This window comes from Sorex fumeus, unplaced genomic scaffold (genome assembly GCF_029834395.1).
Source record: "Sorex fumeus unplaced genomic scaffold, SorFum_2.1 ptg000141l, whole genome shotgun sequence".
Classification (NCBI taxonomy): Eukaryota; Metazoa; Chordata; class Mammalia; order Eulipotyphla; family Soricidae; genus Sorex; species Sorex fumeus.
The window spans coordinates 1,475,133-1,495,822 of NW_026606198.1; the positions used below are offsets into that span (position 1 = coordinate 1,475,133).

The 20,690-nt window shown below is 43.1% G+C and overlaps 1 protein-coding gene and 1 pseudogene across 1 annotated transcript in view; both read right to left on the reverse strand.

The window, feature by feature from the left end:
- LOC130015913 (leucine-rich repeat-containing protein 37B-like) overlaps window positions 1-7,244 on the reverse strand; it is a 46,807-nt gene extending 39,563 nt beyond the window's left edge. The window contains exons 1-2 of the mRNA XM_056106654.1: window positions 6,310-7,244; window positions 3,828-3,899 (exon numbers count right to left, since the gene is read on the reverse strand). Of these exons, the coding sequence (XP_055962629.1) occupies window positions 3,828-3,899; window positions 6,310-7,244 (1,007 nt within the window). The remainder of the gene's footprint in view (window positions 1-3,827; window positions 3,900-6,309) is intronic.
- Window positions 7,245-7,888: 644 nt separating this feature from the next.
- LOC130015914 (RAD52 motif-containing protein 1-like) lies at window positions 7,889-20,233 on the reverse strand (annotated as a pseudogene).
- Window positions 20,234-20,690: the final 457 nt, after the last annotated feature.

Below are 20,690 nucleotides of genomic sequence, written 5' to 3' on the forward strand. Positions count from 1 at the left end.
GAGGGTTTTTGCCTTGCACGTGGCTTACCTGGGTCGGACCCGGCACCCCATAGATCCCCCACGTCTGCCAGGAGTCAGCCCATAACCAGTAGCTGTGCACCCCCCCCCCCCAACAAAAAAGAGCAGGCCAATAAAGCGAAGGCCCCAAGACACGTTCCTGACAAGGAACCCAGCTTCCCAGAGGCCCCAAGCGTGCCCCTACCAATCACACCCTCCTCTGACACACACCCCTGACTTGAACGAACATTTCTTTGTTATTTGGGGGGTTTCTTCGGTGCTTTGTTTTGTTGTGGGGCCACACCCAGAAGTGCTCAGTGGTTACTCCTGGCTCTTCGCTCAGGGATCATTCCTGGTGGTGCTCAAGGGACCATATGGGGTGCTCAAACTCAGGTCAGCAGTCTGCAAAGCTTAAAGCCTTTCCAGAGGCAGAGAATTTGATACTGGTCCATGGAATTGGGTTGCCTTGGAAGGCAGGACCAGAGGGCAGGAAAGCTATCCAAGATTTTCAAACAAAGACTTGAAATTCGGCTTCTCTTCCCTCCTTTACCTTATAAGGATCAAATGTAAAAGGGAGTCTCCACACGGTTTGCCCCCAGCCCAGGCCCCAGAACTGGAAAGTTTGTATAGTCTGTTGAGGACTCCCATGTTGGAAACCGATAATTGCTGCCAATTATGGTTTAGATTCCCTGCTCCAATGTCCCCTTTTGTTTAGAAAAATTTCACCTTTCAGAACTAAGGATAACCCCTGCGCACCACTGTGTGGCACCAGAGCAAAATTATTTTTAAAAAAATTCTACTTTTTTTAATGTTTAGAAAAGTATGCAAGCGATTTCCATTTGTAGACTTTCTCTCTAGGTCTGAGGTCATAGCCTGGATGAAAATACAATTATTTCCAACGCACTGAAACAGCCTTTGGTTTTGGTTTTAGATCACGCCTGGCTGTGCTCATGGCTTATTCCTGGCTCTGTGCTCAGGGATCACTCCTGGCAGGGCTGGAGGGCCCTATGGGGTGGTGGGGATTGAATCCTGGTAGGCCATATGCAAAGCAAAAACCCTACCCACAGTACTACCGCTCTGGCCCTAAAACGGTCATTTCTCATATTAGGAATGTCAACTGACAATGACAGATTAGCAAATTGTTCATTTGGCCTCTAATACAAACCACAGATATTTTTCACATCGCGTTTGTTATAGACATCTCAATCTTTTGGTTCTTCATCACAAATTTGAAGTTAGTTGTTAGACATACAGGTGGCTATTAGGTATGTCAATATGTGTTATTTAATAGCACTGTCACTGTCCTCCCACTGTTCATCGATTTGCTCAAGCAGGACCAGTAACATTGTGAGATTTGTTACTGTGTTTGGCATACCGAATACATCACGGGTAGCTTGCAAGGTTTTGCCGTGTGGGCGAGATACTCACTGTAGCTTGCCAGGCTCTCTGAGAGGGGCGGAGGAATCAAACTCGGTTGACCAGGTTGGCCCCATGCAAGGCAAACGCCCTACCCATTGTACTAACCATAAAATTAAAATATGGATGGGATCCCTTTTATTGATTCATCAGGGCAGCCCCAAAATAAAGAATGCCCAGAGGTGGATGGGCATGGAGAAACAATACTTTCATGAACTGGCACAACTATTTTGAGGTCAATTAAATTTTTATAACTATATACTCTTCAGCCCAACAAATCCATCTCTAAATATCTAATTAACAGACCTATCTGCCCATATTCACAAGGCCCTGTGCTGCGGTAATACATGTGACCAAAAAAAATCAAAGCATCTTTCAATAGAATTATTATGAAACAGGATTTTAAATAGATGGGGTAAACCTCTATGCACCATAAAGGAAAGAAGTCTAAAGCAAAATAAAGTGAAAGTATCAAGTGGTAGCTGTTATATTTATAGAAAAAACAAATCAGAAGATTTACTTTCGCATTATGGATCATTTAAAAATTTTTAATGAAGAATGTAATCATGTACCTGTGAGTCGAGAGCATCAGCAGCCTGATGGCACCTTCAGACTTCCAGATACCCCAAAATTGCTGCTGTGCCTTTGGCCAGACCCCAAAAACTTGGGGCAAAGTTTACCAAGAAAGTAAACTGACAAAAGTTAGGTATGTTTCCCACATACCTACAAACCACCTCCGACTCAGCTATATAATTGGAGGCATGGCCTCTCTGGTTTCTGATTGAACTGCTTAATGGCCATGATCCCAGAGATTCAGAAGCAAATCTTGAAACCCAGCAGCTTTTGGCAGAAATGCGTCTGGTCCCTGCAGTAGGTTACCAGTGCTGGGCTAACCCAGGTGGGAATAGGTTTCGTGCCTTGGCCTGTTCCCCCTGTTGGCCCAGTGGCGACCATCGTTCAGAGGCCACTGGACAGTCAGGTTTGGGCCCGCAGTGACGAGACATGCAGGGCCTCACAGAATGGGGGTGGAGCCGGTCTGTCCTCCCCACCCCAACGAGACCCCAAGTCATCGCCCACGAACGGCCTCTCTGGCTCCTGATCAAGCTGCTTAACAGCCTTGATCCCAGAGACTCAGAAACAAATCTCAAAACTCAGTGGCTTTTGGCAGAAATGCGTCCAGACTCCGCAGTAGGTTACTGTCGCCGGGCCACGCCAGGGGGGAAAGGGTGTTGTCCCTCCGCCTGCGCCCCCTTGGCAGCTCAGTGGCCATCATCCTCCAGAGGCCATTAGACAGTCAGGTCTGGGCCTGCAGCGACAAAACTTGTTGGGCCTCACAGGATGGGGGTGGAGCGGGTCCTAGTCTCCCCGTCCCAATGAGACCCCAAGTCATCACCCAAGAACGGCCTCTCTGGCTCCTGATCAAGCTGCTCAACGGCCATGATCCCAGAGACCCAGGAGCAAATCTCAAAACCCGGTGGCTTTTGGCAGAAATCCCTCCAGATTTAAGTGTTAAAATTTTGAAATTGCAAAATCACATGACCCTACTACAGCCACGCAACATCATATGTTATTCATAACCAGCAATAGAACACAAATTGTCTACTGCTGCCTTTTCAACAGATCTGAGTGTTGGGGTAAAATCTCAAATAATAATGGTGGGTCTGGTGTTGAAATATTGAATGTGATCAAAGTAGAGAGAGAGTAATGTGGAAATCATCTGCCCCACAGGTAGGGGGAGGGTATGGGAGGGGGGTATACTGGGGTTTTTTGTGATGGAGAATGGGCACTGGTGAAGGTACAAGTGTGTTTCATTGTATGACAGAGACTTAGACCTGAAAGCTTTGTAACTGCTCTCATGGTGATTCAATAAATAAAATTATAAAAAATGAAAAAAAGTAAGATGGAGTTCTAATCAGTGGCTAAATAAATAGCAGTACTCCTACATAAAAAAGAAAGAAAGAAAGAAAGAAAGAAAGAAAGAAAGAAAGGAAGAAAGAAAGAAAGTAATCATGTTGGCTTGCTACTCAAGCCAAGGTTCTCCTGTGAACACATTTCCTGTTTGCTCATCTCTGTGTGCTCTCTCTAGAACTTCTCTTTTTCTCCTCTCACATCTTTCTAAAATAAGTTCAATAAAAACCATCTACATCACCAAAATATATACCTATATGTATATGTGCGTGTGTGTATACAATTAACTCTACCAGTTATGGAATGGAAAACAAAAAGACTTTTAACGTAAGAGCTTGGTAAACCAAAATTTTTTAAAGAAGTAAACTATTATAACTAAGAGAGGTTGTTTTGGGACATGAGGGCGAAATAGCTTCTATGTGGTGTTGATCTTAAAATTGTATACTACGGAGGATTTTATGGTGCAATTATTTTTTAATATTCATATTTGGAGAGAATATACTCACAGTTTCTCAACCCATGGGTATGCCTTCCATGTATTTCCATCAATGGAAGAAATAGAGTTTCCTTGGAAATCTCTGTGAAGAAACACAGTTCACAGATTTGAACAGGTAGGAAAAGAATGAACAGAATAAGTAAAAGAATCATGGAAACACAGAATACTCCAGCTTATCTCCATAGCTATGAGTTTCCCATTATGCCCAACTAAAGACATGATGTGGGGTGACTGGTCAAACAATGAAATATCTCACAATCTGAACTTCCTAATTCCTGGAGTAGATAAATACTGCCAGCTAATTAGCCTGTAAGCCATTTTTCTAAACTCACACCTATTGTAACTCCTACTGCAAATCAATGGAGAAAATTATAATTTCATAATTATCATATAAAGAAAAATGAACAAAATTATCAGCAAATAAATATTTTAAAGCATTGCCAGGGAACACCAAAGGTTTAAGTCAATGCTCTCTGTTGAAATTTCAAGATAGTAGAAATTTCTAGATAGAGACTACGGAAATTAGAAAGTGAGGGGGGACTAGTGAGGAGAGATATATTCAACGTGCCTCAGGAAAAGAACAAATCACAAAGAACTACCTTCATTGGGGGTGGCGAGGAATGCACAGGAAAGAGAGTAGAAGGAAACCCAAGATGGTAACAGAAGTTACCACGCGGCAGTCAAATAGCTGGTAGAGTGGGAAAGTGGGATTTTTGCACCTTATCCTGTTTACTTTACTGACCTATTGTAACAAAGAGAATATGTTCATGAATTTACACATGTATAGACGCATGAAGTTGGTGGAGGGGGGGATGGTGCTCAGGACTTGCCCCTGGCTCCACGCTCAGGGTCAATAATTTTTCATTGAACTGCTGGCAGTGATGGAGGGGGACCCTATGAGGTGTCCGGGATTGAACCTGGGTTGGCCACATGCAAGGCAAGAGCCCTACCCACTGTCCTAGGACTCTGGCTCCCTGAGTTCAGTTTTAAACACTAACTCTGTGGATCACTTTGAATCTAGTTTTGTCAACTTCCCTCAGCAACATGTGTATATAAGCTGCAAATGTGTACATAATCCAAATATAAACCTAATCAGTTTACATACACAGTTTTCAGGGTGAAAATGTTGAAACAGAAACCTATCCCACCAACCTAGTGAACATTTCCACTCAAGACTTCTGGATGCTTTATGATGTCTAAGCCCCAAGTTGAGGGATATGTTTAAGGAGGCACAGATTCGTAACTGTTTCATATTACAAGCATATTACATATCTCCAAACACAAAAATCATACCAAACATGCACAGCTTTTTATATGCCCAGCACATAAATAATTTTTGATCCAAAAAAATCAACCTCTAATTCCCAGCTAAAGTTGCTCTGTGTCAGCTCTCTGCAGCTTTCCCCAACTGACAAGATTCTGTACATTTCTGTGCCTCTGTTGGTGCTTGGTGACACGCTGCCTTTCCTTTTTGTGTATTCCCTTTCTCCCCAATACCATCATGTTTAAGAGCCGATGACATATTGTTGTGGCTAGGTTGAGGGAAATGGGTGCTTTATATGGAAAGTCGATGTAAACAACTGTAATTCTGAAATGAGAGATTAATGAATACAGACAGCATTCATGTGTATGCTAGTTGCCTGATGTAAGTATATAGTTTCACGGGGAGGCCACACCCGGCAATACTCAGGTGTGACTCCAGGCTCTGCACTCAGGAATCACTGATAGTGGTGCTCAGGGGACCATATGGGATGCCGGGGATCAGAACTAGGTGGAACACGTGCAAGGCAAATGCCCTACCTACTGTACTATCACTCTGGCCCAAAGTATTTACATAGATTTCATAGTATTACTTTTGTTGCAATTGGAGCTGGTTAGATCTCACAGTCAAGCCTTCTCCACCACCTTGGCCTCATCTCTATAGGGATTCATGTTAAACTTGTTTCAAGGTACTAACTTCATAAGTATCAAAATCAACAAGTATCACAACAATATTAGGAGGTGATAACTTACCATTATCCCCACCTCAAGAAAAGGGAACTGAGTCACAGAGCTAAATAACTTGTCCAAGGTAACAAAGCTAACAAATGCAAACTCGGGCAATCTGGCTCCAGAATTCATGTCCATAAGCACAAGATTGTGGCACCAGCAATAAAAGATAAGGAGGACAAACTATTTTTTTTTAAAAAAAGGCTGTAGCACAAAGAAAACAAAGGTTAAGGAATTAAATGAGTGGATGATGGGATGAAGGATAGGCTGATGGTGAGATAAAAATAGAGAAGGAAAAAGGGTACGGACGTTTATAACCAAAAGACTAGAGAAGCAGCAGCAACAGATAAGGAGAATGAGGATATCTTTTGACTAACAAAAGATAAAAAATGGAAATCATTTAACGTGGGCAGGGGGATGAGGCAGACACAGGGAGACATTGAAGAAAAGGCTTGCTATGTCAATAGGCAGAATGCAGAGAACAGAGGAAAGGGGATTCTTACAGGACGGTGAAGGTGTTGGTGTTGGGCCCTGGCACAGGCACTCTATGGAGCCTCTTCTCTGGACTGAGACCGGAGCAGGAGAGGGTCTTATCTGTGCAGGTACAGAGCTCACATATGTTAAAGGTCATGGAGACATTCTGTTCCAGTTGCTCAGGGAAATCTACGTGTGCCTTTTCTGAAGCATGTCGTACAGCAGGAAGGGCAGAAGAGTGTGTCAGAGAAGAATGATATGTTGTCGATGTTTCTGGTTGTGGAGTTGCTTCATTTGGAGTCTGAGCTGAGACCTCCTGCTGCTCGGGAGAAGGCTGACGCTCATTACTGACCTCTGCAAACATGTCAATTGTCATGTCTGCAAGTGTTTCCCTCGCACTTGGAACATTGAAGGGTTGAGCCTCATTCTTACTTGGTGATGACACATATTCAGGATGGTCTGATGGTTTACCTACAAGCTCTCGAGGCCATGGCTCTCGAGGCCACGTTGACACCTCATGGACCAAAGATGATACGGGCTCAACTTTCTTCAAACTCTGACCTGACTCTAAAGGCTGAGCTTCCACCTCCTGAGGCACTGAAGATCCTCTCTCCTCGGAAGCCAATGTAGGCTGAACTAGGGTTTCTGGCAGGACTGAAGCAGTATCACCCTTTTCAGGGGTACTTGACAGCAAATCTGAGTCTGAAACTACCACAGGTTTTGATTCCTCGGGAGATCCTAGAAGTGCAGCTGGGCTCTGTTGTGTGCTTGCTGAAAGTTCAGCTTCCAGGGCCTTAAAGGGAAGCTGTTCTAGCTCTTCAAAGGTTTCTGGATGCTGAGGCTGGGGTGAAAAGGATCCAGTCTCGTGACGAATCTGTGGATGTTTCTCTGAATCTCCCACCAAAGGTTGACTCCCCTCAGGATAAAAGGTATCCATACTGGAATCGAAGTAATCCTCCTGCATTGGTTGTGGTCGACGACGAGGTCTCCTAGATTTCCTGCGAGTTGGAACAATTTCAGCAACATGGTGCCCGCCAATTTGATCCAAAAGGAAGGCGGGGAGTTTTGAAATCCGGGGCTGAAGGGTAGGGGGTGATTCAGCGGCAGGATCAGGGGAAGATGAAAGCCAGGGATTGGGGAGCCCTGGGGGGCTGGGGGCCAGGGGGACTGGGGGTAGGACTCTCCCCCGGAGAGGAGCGCCCTGCAGATGGGTGGAGAGGTAAAGAATTATAAATATGTTTAATCCCACATTCATGGCTAAGGAAGTGTAGTCTTCCTGAGCCTGAGGATTAAGGCAGCTGGGCACTGCTCCTGCATGCCCTTATCAACCACGCCCTTGACAACCACAGGCCCTTGACAACCGGGGGCCCCACCCCCTCAGCACCTTTATGAGCCTTTAAGCAACCTTTATTGGATCTAAAGCCAGCAAGACCCAGGCTTTCCTTCTTCCCCCAAGGCACCAAACACATCCAATCAGGTCCTCTACCCCACCCCCCTTGCCTCCCCTCCCACTCTTGCCACCCAACAGGACTGGGACTGGGCGGAGCCCCGAGGGTAGGGGAGGAACAGCTTGTCCCCAGACAGGGAACACTGGTGAATTCAACAGCACTAATCCAGCTGTGGTGGTCTTGGTGCTTCCTCCTCACTACTGAAATCCAAGAGACATTCTTCCTCCCCTTGGCCATCCTGCTTCCAAGAAAGGCAGTTGACCTGCAAAAGGAGCACTACTTCGGGTGGGTGGGGGTTCACAAATGTTGTCATTTCCTTTAAGCTCTTAGTCTCTCTGATTATTTATCACTCTCCTAGAGAGGGGATAGCACGGAATCAGGGACACAACATTTTCTGAAGCAGGGCTCTGGGGCCAGAAACAGTTGATTCTGGAAGACCGTTCTTAAACTGAATGAACAGCCATATGCGCTCCTTTACACCGGCCTGGGGAAATCCCCCTTTCTTGCATGGAACTCAACATAAATTCACGGAGAAAAAGGAGCAAGCTCCTTTCTAGAGGGCTGCCCTTCTAGCACTCGGAGGGAACACTTAAGATGTTCACGTCAGAAAGTGACAAGGCTCTCTTGCAATACTGTAACTAGTACCCATTTTACTTTCTTCACAGTCCTTCTTCTCATCCATATCAGTTCTTATTATCTCACACTTCCAGAATATAAATTCCATGAGAAGGGGCTTCTTCCCACTCTCTAGTTGAGTAGAGAGCCCCGAATGGAGTTGGTTCCAAGAGTAGCCTCATTTAGGGATGGATGTTCGTTTTCTGAATTCTTTGGCATTAGTACGAAATGTCTTCTCACCTTTCTTAGTAAGGTGGACATTGTTGTCTCTTTGGGGGCCACACCTGGAGGTGTTTGACGCTGTACCTGACAGTGCTCAGGAGGCCATGCAGTGGCAGGTATCAAACCCAGGTCTCCCTCATCACAGTCCATGCTCCAGCCTGATGAACTATGTCTCAGGCTCCTAAGCTAAGTCTTTTAAGACCCAATTGTAGGTGTTGGAAGTTTTCTTGGTGGGTTTGATTTAAACTATTTAAAAAATTTCTTTGCAGGACTAGATCAATAGTTCAAAAGATTGAGCGCATGCTTTGCACAAGAAAGGTTTGAATTTGATCCCTACCACCACCTGGTCCCTCGAGCACTTCCACAAGTGATTATAACAACGAGCCAGGCTGGGTAATTCCTGAGCGCCACCAAGTGTGAATCCCGCTACCTTACCCACAAATAAAATTTATTTTACAAAGGAAAAAAACAGATTTTCAACAAGAGGAACAGAATCACCTTTTCTCTTTTTATCTTCCCCTAACTCCCTAACTTTGGAAATAAATTTTCTGACTTTGAGCCATGTTAATTACATATATCCAACTCCAAATTTGTTCCCAATGATATTAAACACATTTTGCCACCCCCCAGCATCCCTAGAATACACACATAGTGTATTCATATGTTCTCCTGGAAATTAACAAGTTAATTCCTAATTTGGAATACTATGCAATTGTTGAACAGAAAGGTTCTTTCATAAAATATTTCATCACTGATCACTGATCACTGTCCTCCTGTTGTTCATCGATTTGCTCGAGCGGGCCCAGTAACGTCTCCATTGGAGACTTTTGTTGTTACTGTGTTTGGCATATTGAATACGTCATGGGTAGCTTGCCAGGCTCTGCCGTGCGGGCGAGATACTCTCGGTAGCTTGCCGGGCTCTCCGAGAGGGGCGGAGGAATCGAACTCGGGTTGCCATGTTGGCTGCATGCAAGGCAAACGCCTTACCGCTGTGCTATCGCTCCAGCCCAGGAACAGAATTTTAGGGACTAACAGGATAAGATCATTTGTTTGGATGGAAAAACTCAAAGCGAAAGGTCAGAAATGCCACTCAAATTGGGTTTTTGATGCTTATTATTTACTATAGGGGGAAGGTTCTGGTTATATACATCAGTGCTCAGGAATCACTGTTGGGAGCGCTAGGGGGTATATGTGTGGTGCCAGGAATCAAACCAGGATCGGTTGTATGCAAGGCAAGCACCTTAGCAGCACCTTCCGCCCTGTACTCTCTTTCTCCAACCTTGTTTTTGATGCTGAGTCAGATCCTTCCCAGGTGCTGAACCAGCAATGCCATTCCCCCAGTCCCAGGCTTAGGAAACCAGCTTATATCAAATTTTATACTTCCAAAGTAAGGGAACTACATCCATGGAGGTGGAAGGGCTCCTCCAGACAAACTACTAGAACTGAGGTTAGCACCTACAAAGTTTCATACCAATACATCTTCAGATCAAACCAACGAACTCAAACCTAAGCCATGGATTTTAGTGGCAGACCTAATGGTAAGCAGAAGTAAATAATGTGTGAACAAAACAACACAATTTCTGTTTAAACCACATTCCAATCAGAACTGTGGATCCACATATCAGCCTTCAAGTTGATTCATTCATTTAACTCGTTAGCACCATTCTGTAGTCGAGCAGGGATGTAGCTTGAAGAAAGCAAACAATTCATACTGCATTGCATCAAAATCCAGAAATGCAGAACAATGGAGAGAAAAGCTTACTTCTGAATGCTTCCCAAACACTATCTTCCTGCTACTTACCTTTTAACCTGTAAAATTCAGATAAGAGGTATTTAAGTGCAAAATATTGTCACTGAGATCCAAAACAGGAAAAGTTTATAATGTGGCCCATTTTTATAAACCTCATTTTAAAATTTTACATCTGATTTATAAAAGGGCCTGTCTTGGATTTATCACCCATAATAATTTGAAAACAGAGTTTATATTTCTTCTTCAGATATAGCAAGACATTGACTTTAAGGATCTTTTTTGAAGAAGGTCCAATTTATCAACTCAGAAATTACACAAAACATACTCAAATGAGCTTTTCTTTTTTAACAAGAAAAGGCACACTCCATTTCATTACAAGGATCATGGTAGGAAAAAACAAAATCAATGGGAACAGGAAACAAACCCAAGTTTTTATGGTTTGTGGAACTTAAAAGTATTATTCATGTTTTCATTCTGCTCCGCAAATCTTAAAAATAATCAATTTATCTCTTGGTTCTTAAGAACAAGGTAACCATCAAAAAAAGAGAAAAATCAGCAAACACTACATGCAAACACCAGCAGGGTGATGAGAAACCAATATATTCATGCCTTATAGAGAGCAAGATGAAAACAGGAGGCTTTGGAAATGGCAGAATAAATTTTACCGAGACCTGTTCAAGGAACACCAAAAAAACCAAACCTAACCAATCGGCTTAACAGAAAGATATTTCATATTTCATATAAATATTTCATACAAGATATATATGAGATGCTGAGCTCTAGATATGACATCATACTTGAAAAAAAATGTAACTTTTCAAATGCTGTAACATAATCGTACTTAAGGTCCCAAATCCCTAGATCCTGTTTAAGAGGAGTTCAAAAAGGTATTTCTCTGACAGAACTCAGAGGGCACTCAGAACTCTCCAAATTTCAAAGAAGGCTTTAGAACCAATGGCTAGGACTTCAGGGAAACTTCAGAAATTCTCTGAACTAAAGCTTGAGAGTTTCATATTTTTCTGGGGATGGTAGAATTGCCTACACATGCTAAACACTTCTAAAATCTGCTCATTATTTTGAATTGCTACCATTGTGTATATGTCATCCTTGAGTTTTTCTTTCATGTACTTGAACTAAATCATGAAGCTCTTCGGTTCTGGCATCAGTGAGCTCCTCAAAAGGCCGATATTCCACGGCTACGTTACCACTTTCTGAAATAAAGTTAACAAGGATCAATTCAAACTTATTGGCTAAAATGTTCTCTCTATGAAGGTAGTACACAGTGATAGTGGGTGTGTATTTCCTTTATACATCCAATAATTTTATTTCTAACGCATAAAATAAGAGCATTTTCCTTGTCAATGCAGACATTAAGTTTGGTTCCTTTTGCCTCTCTGTTTTGAGGCCATTCTCAAAGGTGCTCAGGGATTATACCCACTTAGTACTTGGAGTCATTCCTGGCAATGCTGTGCTGAGCTGGAACTGAAACCTGCTTCCTGCATGCCAAGAATGTGCTCAGCCTGTTGAGCTATCTCTCCAACCCACTGCTTCTTTCATTTCTTTTTATTTGGGGTTTGCAGATCCTACCCTCTGGTACTCAGGGACTGTTCCTGGCTCTGTGCTCCCTGATGGTACTAGAGGGGACCATATGCCATGCCAGGGATATGCAAGGCTCTGGTACCATCTTCAAAACCCCCACTGGTTCTCAAAAGTTATTATAGTTGATAGAAATTTTACCAGTTGACCACAGAAGTCACTTTTGCTAGAAAATTGCCCAGACTGCAAGGCTGAAGTCAACCCAGGAGCTACTCGTGTAATAAATAAGGTCTCTGACAACTGAAAATTCCTTTCTCTAAGACTGCAGGGCTATAAAGCAAGGAAAGCAATTCTGTTTGTGGACTCTCTACGGATTATTCACTTTCCTTTGGGCACAGCCGGAAATATCCATAGCACTAGAAAATTCCATAAGAGGAGAACATTTAAAAATCTTAAATAGTATGACCACTATTTGTTTTTGTTGGGGGCCACACCCAGCAGTGTTAAGTCTTCTCCTGACCGAAGTACTTGGGGGCTGCTCCTGGACGCTCATGTTGTGCCAGGAATCCAACCCTGGCCTTCCACATGCATAGCATGTGCACCAGGCTCTCAGCTTTCTTCCTGGCCCCAGCAGAATCATTGTGAAGGTGCACAACACATACTTGGTTGCTACATAGAATCACAACCACTCAATATGTCAGTGCTGAAAACCAACCCTGAACTCATTCCAGTTAAGTTTCCTCTTCAGTAGAAAACAGTACCAATAATTAGAATATTTCGTCCTTTACTGAATTCTAGGTAAGTCTTTACAAATATTTATTTTTATTACTCAGTATGTTTCTTCTTCTTTTTCAATGAATCACTGTGAGGTACAGTTACAGAGTTACAAACTTTTGTGCTTACATTTCAGTCATACAATTATTGAGTTCCCATCCCTCCACCAGTGCCCATTCTCCACCACCAATGTTCCCAGTATCCCTCCCACGACTCCCCCATCCCCCCCAACGCCTCATGGCAGGCCTATTCCCTTTAAATCTCCCTATTCCCTTTCAATCTCTCTCTTCCTTTGGATGTTGTGGCTTGCAATATAGGCATTAAGTGGCCATCATGTTCAGTCTGTTGTCTACCTGCAGCACACATCTCTCATCCCGAATGGGCCCTCCAAGCATCCTTTACTTGGTGGTCCCTTCTCTATCTGAGCTGCCTTTTCCCCCAGCATGCGAGGCCTGCTTTCGAGCTGTGGAGCAATCCTCCTGGTCCCGATCTCTACTATCCTTGGGTGTTAGTCTCCAATTCTGTTACTTTATATTCCACAAATGAGTGCAGTTCTAGGTAAGTGTTATTTACTTTTACAATATAAGGTAAGCAAAACTAAAAGTATATTTTTTCAGAAAATTGCAGCTTAATGAGGCAGGGAGGGCGTTTGCCTTGCACATGGCTGACCTGGGTTCGATTCCCAGCATCCCATATGGTCCCCTGAGCACCGCCAGGGATAATTCCTGAGTGCAGAGCCAGGACTAACCCCTGAGCATCACTGTGTATGGCCCAAGAAAGCAAAGAAAAAAGAAAAGAAAATTGCGGCTTAGAAATACCTTCACATATATGTTTAGAGACCTACAGCTGCATTTTAAAAAGTAGAGGGGCCAGAGTTCTATTACTATGGGTAGAACATTTGCCCTGCATGCATACAACGCAGGTTCAGTCCCTGGCACCCCATGTGGTTTCCCGAGTCCTGCTAGAAGTGGTACCTGAGCACATAGCTAGGAGTAAGCCCTAAGCGTCAGCAGGTGTGGCCCAAAAACCAAGAAAAGAAAAGAAAAAAATGGACAGAACTAGTACTTAAACAGAGGATTCTGAAGTTTAGAACCACTATTCTCTTCTGCTTTATTGACAAACAATTGAGAAAGAAGAATTGGATCAAATACTCTCTCTACAGTCTAAACTATTCTACGTTTATACATTGGGGGTAATATTTGCTGTAATTATTTTTCACAGATTTCACAAAGAACAAATTTGTGACTACTCTGTAAAGCATCTAGAAAATAGAGGAATAGGAAGTACTTATATTTCCATTATTTCTCAAAATCAATTTATTTGCTCTTCAAGTAAGAAAACTGCAGGACTTCAAGACAACCTACAAAAGTCTTACCTAAACCACAATGAGCAGTTTCTGAAATGCATCTGGCACAGTCTTTTGAATAGCAAACTTCTGAGTGGTCTTCCTTTTCGTAAGGAATGATAATGATCCTAAATCCAACCAAAACAAATGGATTTACTATGCCAACCTCTAGAATTGATTTTTATGACCTCTGAAAGGGGAACTGGGGCTGGAGCTCTAGTACAGCAGGTAGGGCGTTTGCCTTGCATGCAGCTGACCTGGGTTCGAACCCCCGCATCTCATGTGGACCTCCCAGCACTGCCAGAAGTAATTTCTGAGTGTAGAACAAGGAGTAACCCCTGAACATCGCTGGGAGTAACCGAGAAGATAAAAAGGTTATAAAAATAAAAACAAAAATAAAAAAATAAAAAAGAGAACTACATCACGATCTTAATGAGTAAGGGAAGGTACCACGCAAGGCTATGTCTCAAAGGTTCTCTGGTAGGTATATTCTGTCAGGGCTATTACCATACATTTTTGCTGTCTGATCTATTCTGGACATTCGTAAACAGGTAAACTCGAAGGGAATTAGTCAAGACCATGGCACAAATCTCATACTGATTATGTATTTCAAATGGGCAAATTGAAGCTAGACACCTATGGACTCCTCTACTATACACTAGGAACTTGACATACCTCACACCACTAATAATCCAAGAGTATCACTAAACATTTGATGGGATTTAAAGTAGAAGGCTACCAGTCATACAGGGACATATATTTTTACAGATGTGTGTATATATAGGAGTGTATATATACACACACAAACACACACACAAACAAACAAGGCTCAACCTTTAACAACATGTCAGTAACCTCTTATTGAAGGGCTTAATGGTCCCTGGGGGAAATAGAACAATCTTCACATACTTTCCTCTAAGGAAACTTTTTTGGAGTATTTTCAGTAGTTGATTCAGAACACAATACAAAATAAATTCTTTCGGTTCTGCTTTGGGGCAGGGGTTCAGGTTCGAGATGGAAACATACAAAATATGGTGGTAGGAAGGTGTACTGGTGGTGGGATTGGCGTTTGAATATTAAATGTAATCAAATATTTTGATTTTAGCACAGAGGTAGGGCGTTCGCCTTACAAGCGGCCAACATGGCCGACCCGAGTTCGATTCCTCCGCCCCTCTCGGAGAGCCCGGCAAGCTACCGAGAGTATTCGATATGCCAGACACAGTAACAACAAAGTCTCCAATGGAGACGTTACTGGGCCCGCTCGAGCAAATCAACGATCAATGGGAGGGCCTTTACCTTTTACCTTATAATAATAAGTTACTTTATAATAATCACTGTATCACTGTCATCCCATTGTTTATCAATTTACTCGAGTGGGTGCCAGTAACGTCTCTATTCCTTCCAGTGATGAGATTTTAGCAGCTTCTTCCAATGATTGGAGCACTTTCAGGATAAGGGGAATGAGACTTGTTGGTATTAGTGTTTTCAGAATATCGAATATGTCACAGGGAGTCCCCAACCTCTGCCCGTGTGGGTAGGATACTCTCAGTAGCTTGATGGGCTCTCCAAGAGGCAAATATTTATATATTTCTCTCTATGACTTGTTGCCTACTGTCTGAACTCCATCAAATATGGTGTGGCAATTATGGAAAATGGGTAGGAAGTGTCTTCTAATGTGAAAGCGCCCTGGCCTGGAGCGTGGCGGCAGTTGGGTAGTGGGACAGGAAGGACTCTCACCTGCCCCTCTCTGGAGTGCCTCGAGGAAAACAGCCTGGCATGGAGTCGATTACTTTGCAAAAATTATAGTGTTCTGGGCTTGAGCAATAGCACAGCGGATAGGGCATTTGCCTTGCAGGCGGCTGACCCAGGTTCGATTCCCAGCATCCCTTATGATCCCCTGAGCACCGCCAGGAGTAATTCCTGAGTGCAGAACCAGCAGTAACCCCTGTGCTTCACTGGGTGTGACCCAAAGAGCAAAAAAAAAAAAATATTATAGTGTTCAAAGCAGACCCGAGTCACCTGGATACCACAGCTAGGAATAACGGAATTGGATAACTGGTAATTCTAGAGCTAATATATCCCGATGGGCGCTGAGCCCATTCCCAGGGGATGAGTGCACTTCTCAGATTAAAAACCAATCTGGTCAGCCTCCCCTTGGTTCCGGCCATGGGGAAGTGCAGGCGGCTTTGGTGATGGTGACTAGATAACCTCGGGCAGATGGCACGCCCCTACCCCCCACGGGGTGTGACAACCCATTCAAACATCTGCCCTATCACCTATCAACTTCAGGAGCTTGAGGAAGATTTGGTAGTGGAAAGGATGAGCTGGTCTCTCCCTAAGATTCACCTACCAGAGTCTGTTCCAGTTCTTTCACTAACAGTGCTGCCTTTAATTTAATACCCTAAGCCTAAATGCCACAGATTCTGGGGGGAAAAACATTTTTATTTGGGTATTTCATTGTCAAAATGAAGATTTCGCTGGGATAACAGACAATTACACATGATCTGTATTTGAAAAATTACTTTGGAACAAAGAAGACTGTTACCCCCAAATAGGAGAAACACTATTCCCATCCCTATACCCCTAAGGTTCTTGGTAAGCAGACAGCTCTAAAATTGTGAAGGGTCCCCAGGTCCTTCCCCCCACCAAAAAGAAAAGGTTCTGTTGGTTACTACCTAAGATTTAAACAAGTATTATTAAAAGCATCGGCCCATGGCTTTAGCAGCTTACTTAGCAAGGAGAGGGCAGTTTGTGATGTATCTGAAAATATGATGAGAGAGAGAGAGAAAGAGAGAGAGAGAGACAGAGAGAGAGAGGGAGAGAGAGAATGAATTCTTACCCACACCCCCATTCCAGTCCCCACAGAGACCTTCCAGTTTATCCAAAGTCTCCTCGGCTCTGCCAACTCCAGGGCTCTTGCCAAAGGACGACAAAACCACCTCTAAAGCACAGAAGATCTTCACGCTTTGCTTCTGAAGTGGTACCACAATATCTTCATTTTCCCTTTCTTCAAGTTCAGAAAGATCCTGAAGCTGTTAAGAGTTCAGATTGAAGGTCCTTCTGAACATCTCAATGTAGATTTTAAAATGTTTAATTAGATGCCACTCAATGCCTCTTTCGCAAACCACAGCACCCAAAAGGAGAGAGTGAACTAAGGGAAATGCCCTGCCACAGAGGCAGGGTGGGATGGGGAGGATGGGGGGGGGGGGGGTGGGAGGGATAGGTATTCGATAATTGTATAACTGAAACCCAAGCACAAAAATTTGTAAATGTACAACTGTACCTCATGGTATTTCACTATAAAATTCTAAAAAACAAAAACATATTTCTGGAAAAAAAAGTTTAATTAGAAATCAAAACGAAACTCCAGCAATCCTTGCCAACCGTTGAAGTAACCTGTGACTTCAACATTAAACAAAACTTCCCAGCCATGAACATACAGAGCACACAAGACTTGTAGAATATGGACACCACCGTCAACTCACTGAGACCTTATTGATTCTGGGGTGTGACCGGTGATCAAACACTTTCACTTAGACGACTCTCATCTATCAGGTCTGTAGGTTCTCTGAGCCCGCTGGGGTAACACCCCACACAGCTGGGAGTCGTGCAATACTCAGGACAAAACCCAGGGCCTTGAACACGGTGGGCACAAGTTCCGCACTTGAACTCTCTCCCCGCTTCCTACCTTGACAATCCTTTTAGACCATCCATTGAAACCAAAATATTAGTTTGCCAGTTCCTGGCACTGGGAGCTGTTTAGGGCAAGTGTAGAATGTCGAACTGCTTTATGTCTGCTGAGACGAACCTAAAGACATAAGAGAGATACCCGAGATTAGGAACGACTTCCCACAGAGATCTAATTCAGCCCACCCAAGACTTCTCAGTACAAGTTTCATAAAGTGGCCGTGAAGAGCAAATCAAACAAACTTTGCTGGTTGCTGTAGTTTCAGAGCCATACTCAGCAGTAATCAGTTACTCCTAGCTCTGTGCTCCGAGATCACTCCAGGTGGTGGTTGGGGGAATCATGTGCGGCTGGGGATAGAACCAGGTTGGCAGCAAGCAAGGTCAGCCCATTAACTCCTGGCCTATTTCTTTGGTCCTTTAAACAGTTTAGGCATTAAGTTCATAGGAAGCACTAATACTTATTATTCTCAAGCCGTGGTACTTTTCTGCATTATTTCCAAAATCTCTGATTAATCTGAGCATGTCCCTGACTTCTGGTGGCAAGTGAAACTATAAGCTGTAAGATCTGCAAGATTGTAGATAAGCAAAAGAAGTAAATTGCTTCAGTGATTCTATCTAGAAGCTCTTGCCTGTAACTATAACCTGAAAGATAGGTAAGATAGACCTGCCACCAAAGCAAGACCTCATCTACAGCACTCCTCTCTCCAAATTATTAGCCTTGCTAGAAGAGACTATAGTTTCATTTATTTTTTGTTATACCATTTTATAAGCAACGATCACCTGCATTTCTCGAGAAATGGTCTCGTTCCTGACGTTCCATTCACGCTCAATGGGATGAACATCTCCGAATGCAACAGTTATGTGTACCTAGGTCGACAAGTCAACATGACGAATGACCTGGCACCTGACTTGCGCAGGAGAAAGAGAGTGGCTTGGAACGCCTTCAAGAATGTTGAAGAAATAGCTAAGAGGACAAAGAACCTCTGGCTCCGGGCACATCTCTTCGATTCCACTGTTCTTCCTGCATTATCATATGCCTCAGAGACCTGGGCCCTACACAAACATGATGAGAACGCTATTCGAGTCTCCCAAAGAGGAATCCAAAGAGCTATGCTTGAGTATCATGCTTCACTCAAATGAGAGAAAAGAATCCGAAATTTCCACCTTCTTCAACGGTCAAGAATCAGGGATGCTGTCTCATTTGCCAAGGCGTCGAAAATCAGATGGGTTGGACACGTAATGAAATTTGGAGATGACTGCTGGACTAGAGCCATTACGGACTGGATTCCACGGGACATCAAAAGATCATGTGTCCGTCCACTTATGAGATGATCAGACTTCTTTATCAAGACCCTGAATGATCGATTTGAGGCTCTTCGTGTTCCTAGAATGAGCAGATGCCATTGGGCTACAATAGCACGCGATAGGGATGAATGGAGACATTGCTGGCGCCCGCTCGAGCGAATCAATGAATAACGGGATATCAAGTGACCAAGTGATCAAGATCATCTGCATAAGAGATTCTTTATAAAATACAAAATACCTGTATTCTAACTTCACTAAATACATTACTGTGGACTTCTTATATCATTAGTTCTTAAATGACAATTTTAACTTTCAGCCAATATGTACTATATGAACTTATTAATAAAAATTCAAATGCAAGGGTGGAGAGATAGTCCAATGGGCAAGGCATTTTTGCATTGCATGTGGCCAATCTGGGTATGACCCCCAGTACCCCATGTGGTGCCCCCAAGCCTACTAGAAGTGATCCCTGAGTGCAGAGTCAGAAGAAAGCCTTGAGCATTGCAAAACATAAAAGAAAAACTATTCAAACACAAATAAAAGCAGAGCAATACTAATTATTGATTTGTTTCATGTGCCTATCACTATAACCAGTTTATAAGCACCTTGAGTGCTCAAAGAATCCATATGTACACTCCCGGGTACCACAATGTTCATCCCAGAAGACTGAGCATCACACACACTGAGTGCCCCAGGACCTTGAGGGTCACTGAGGCTGGTCCCAGGGAGGGGTATGGAGTCATTTATCATCTTACCAGGTTTACACCATGGTTTATCTTCAAAAGAATCCAAATCTACCTCCAAGAGTGGAACTCCATTAATACTTCTAGGTGCATCAAGCTCTACCCCTTTGATTTCTGTTCCTTTTTTAATAAATACAAAATAGAGAAAGAATGGCATGAGCAAGATACTGAGAGAAAAACAGAAAACACCATTTTACTAGTGATAGCTCTCAATATAACAAAGGCTTCAATGAGAACATTAAAGTCGGGCATACTATAAGAATAAGCATGTTATCAATAACAGTAAGTTTAAACTTTAGGGAAGAAACTCTAAGATAAAGTGTATGGATTAGGAACTTGTTAGCTCATTCAAATAAATTCCTGTACTTCCAGGTATTAAATCCCTTTTTATATGCTGTGAACTATAACAGGTCTTACAGGGTTGTACAAACAAGTTAAAATCAAAAGAGGAAAAGAAACCTCGTGACCCACAAATTCTACAAACACGTATTCTTTTACAAAGCCTTTCACAGAGAAAAGTTTCCCCATCCTTGAGACACAAGTTTAAACGACTCTCTTGAATTGAACTGAAGCACTCTTCAGATCACCTGTGACAGCTACTATAGTCTGTACGTTCTTCAGCTATAGTCATTACTTTCCTACTGATGCACTGGCAAATACAAATTTTACCTGTAGTTCCATGAACTCTTCCTCCTGTCTTGATATTAAGATTCACTGATGCTGTTCCGTAACTCCTAAGAACAACAAAAATTATCCTGATAATCTTGAACTAAACAAAAATAGCAATATATTCCATGTATACAAGTTATACATATATAGATTGACATTGACTAACATGTTTTAAAAAAGTGGGTGTGGGGGAGGGTTCCGAAGTGCTATTAGGGGACTAAGGGCCCCTTCCTGCCAGTCCTGTGGTCAGTAGTTCAATGCCTGGGTCTGAGAATGCAATGTTCTTCAAGCACTGCAGTACCAAGGATTATCTAGA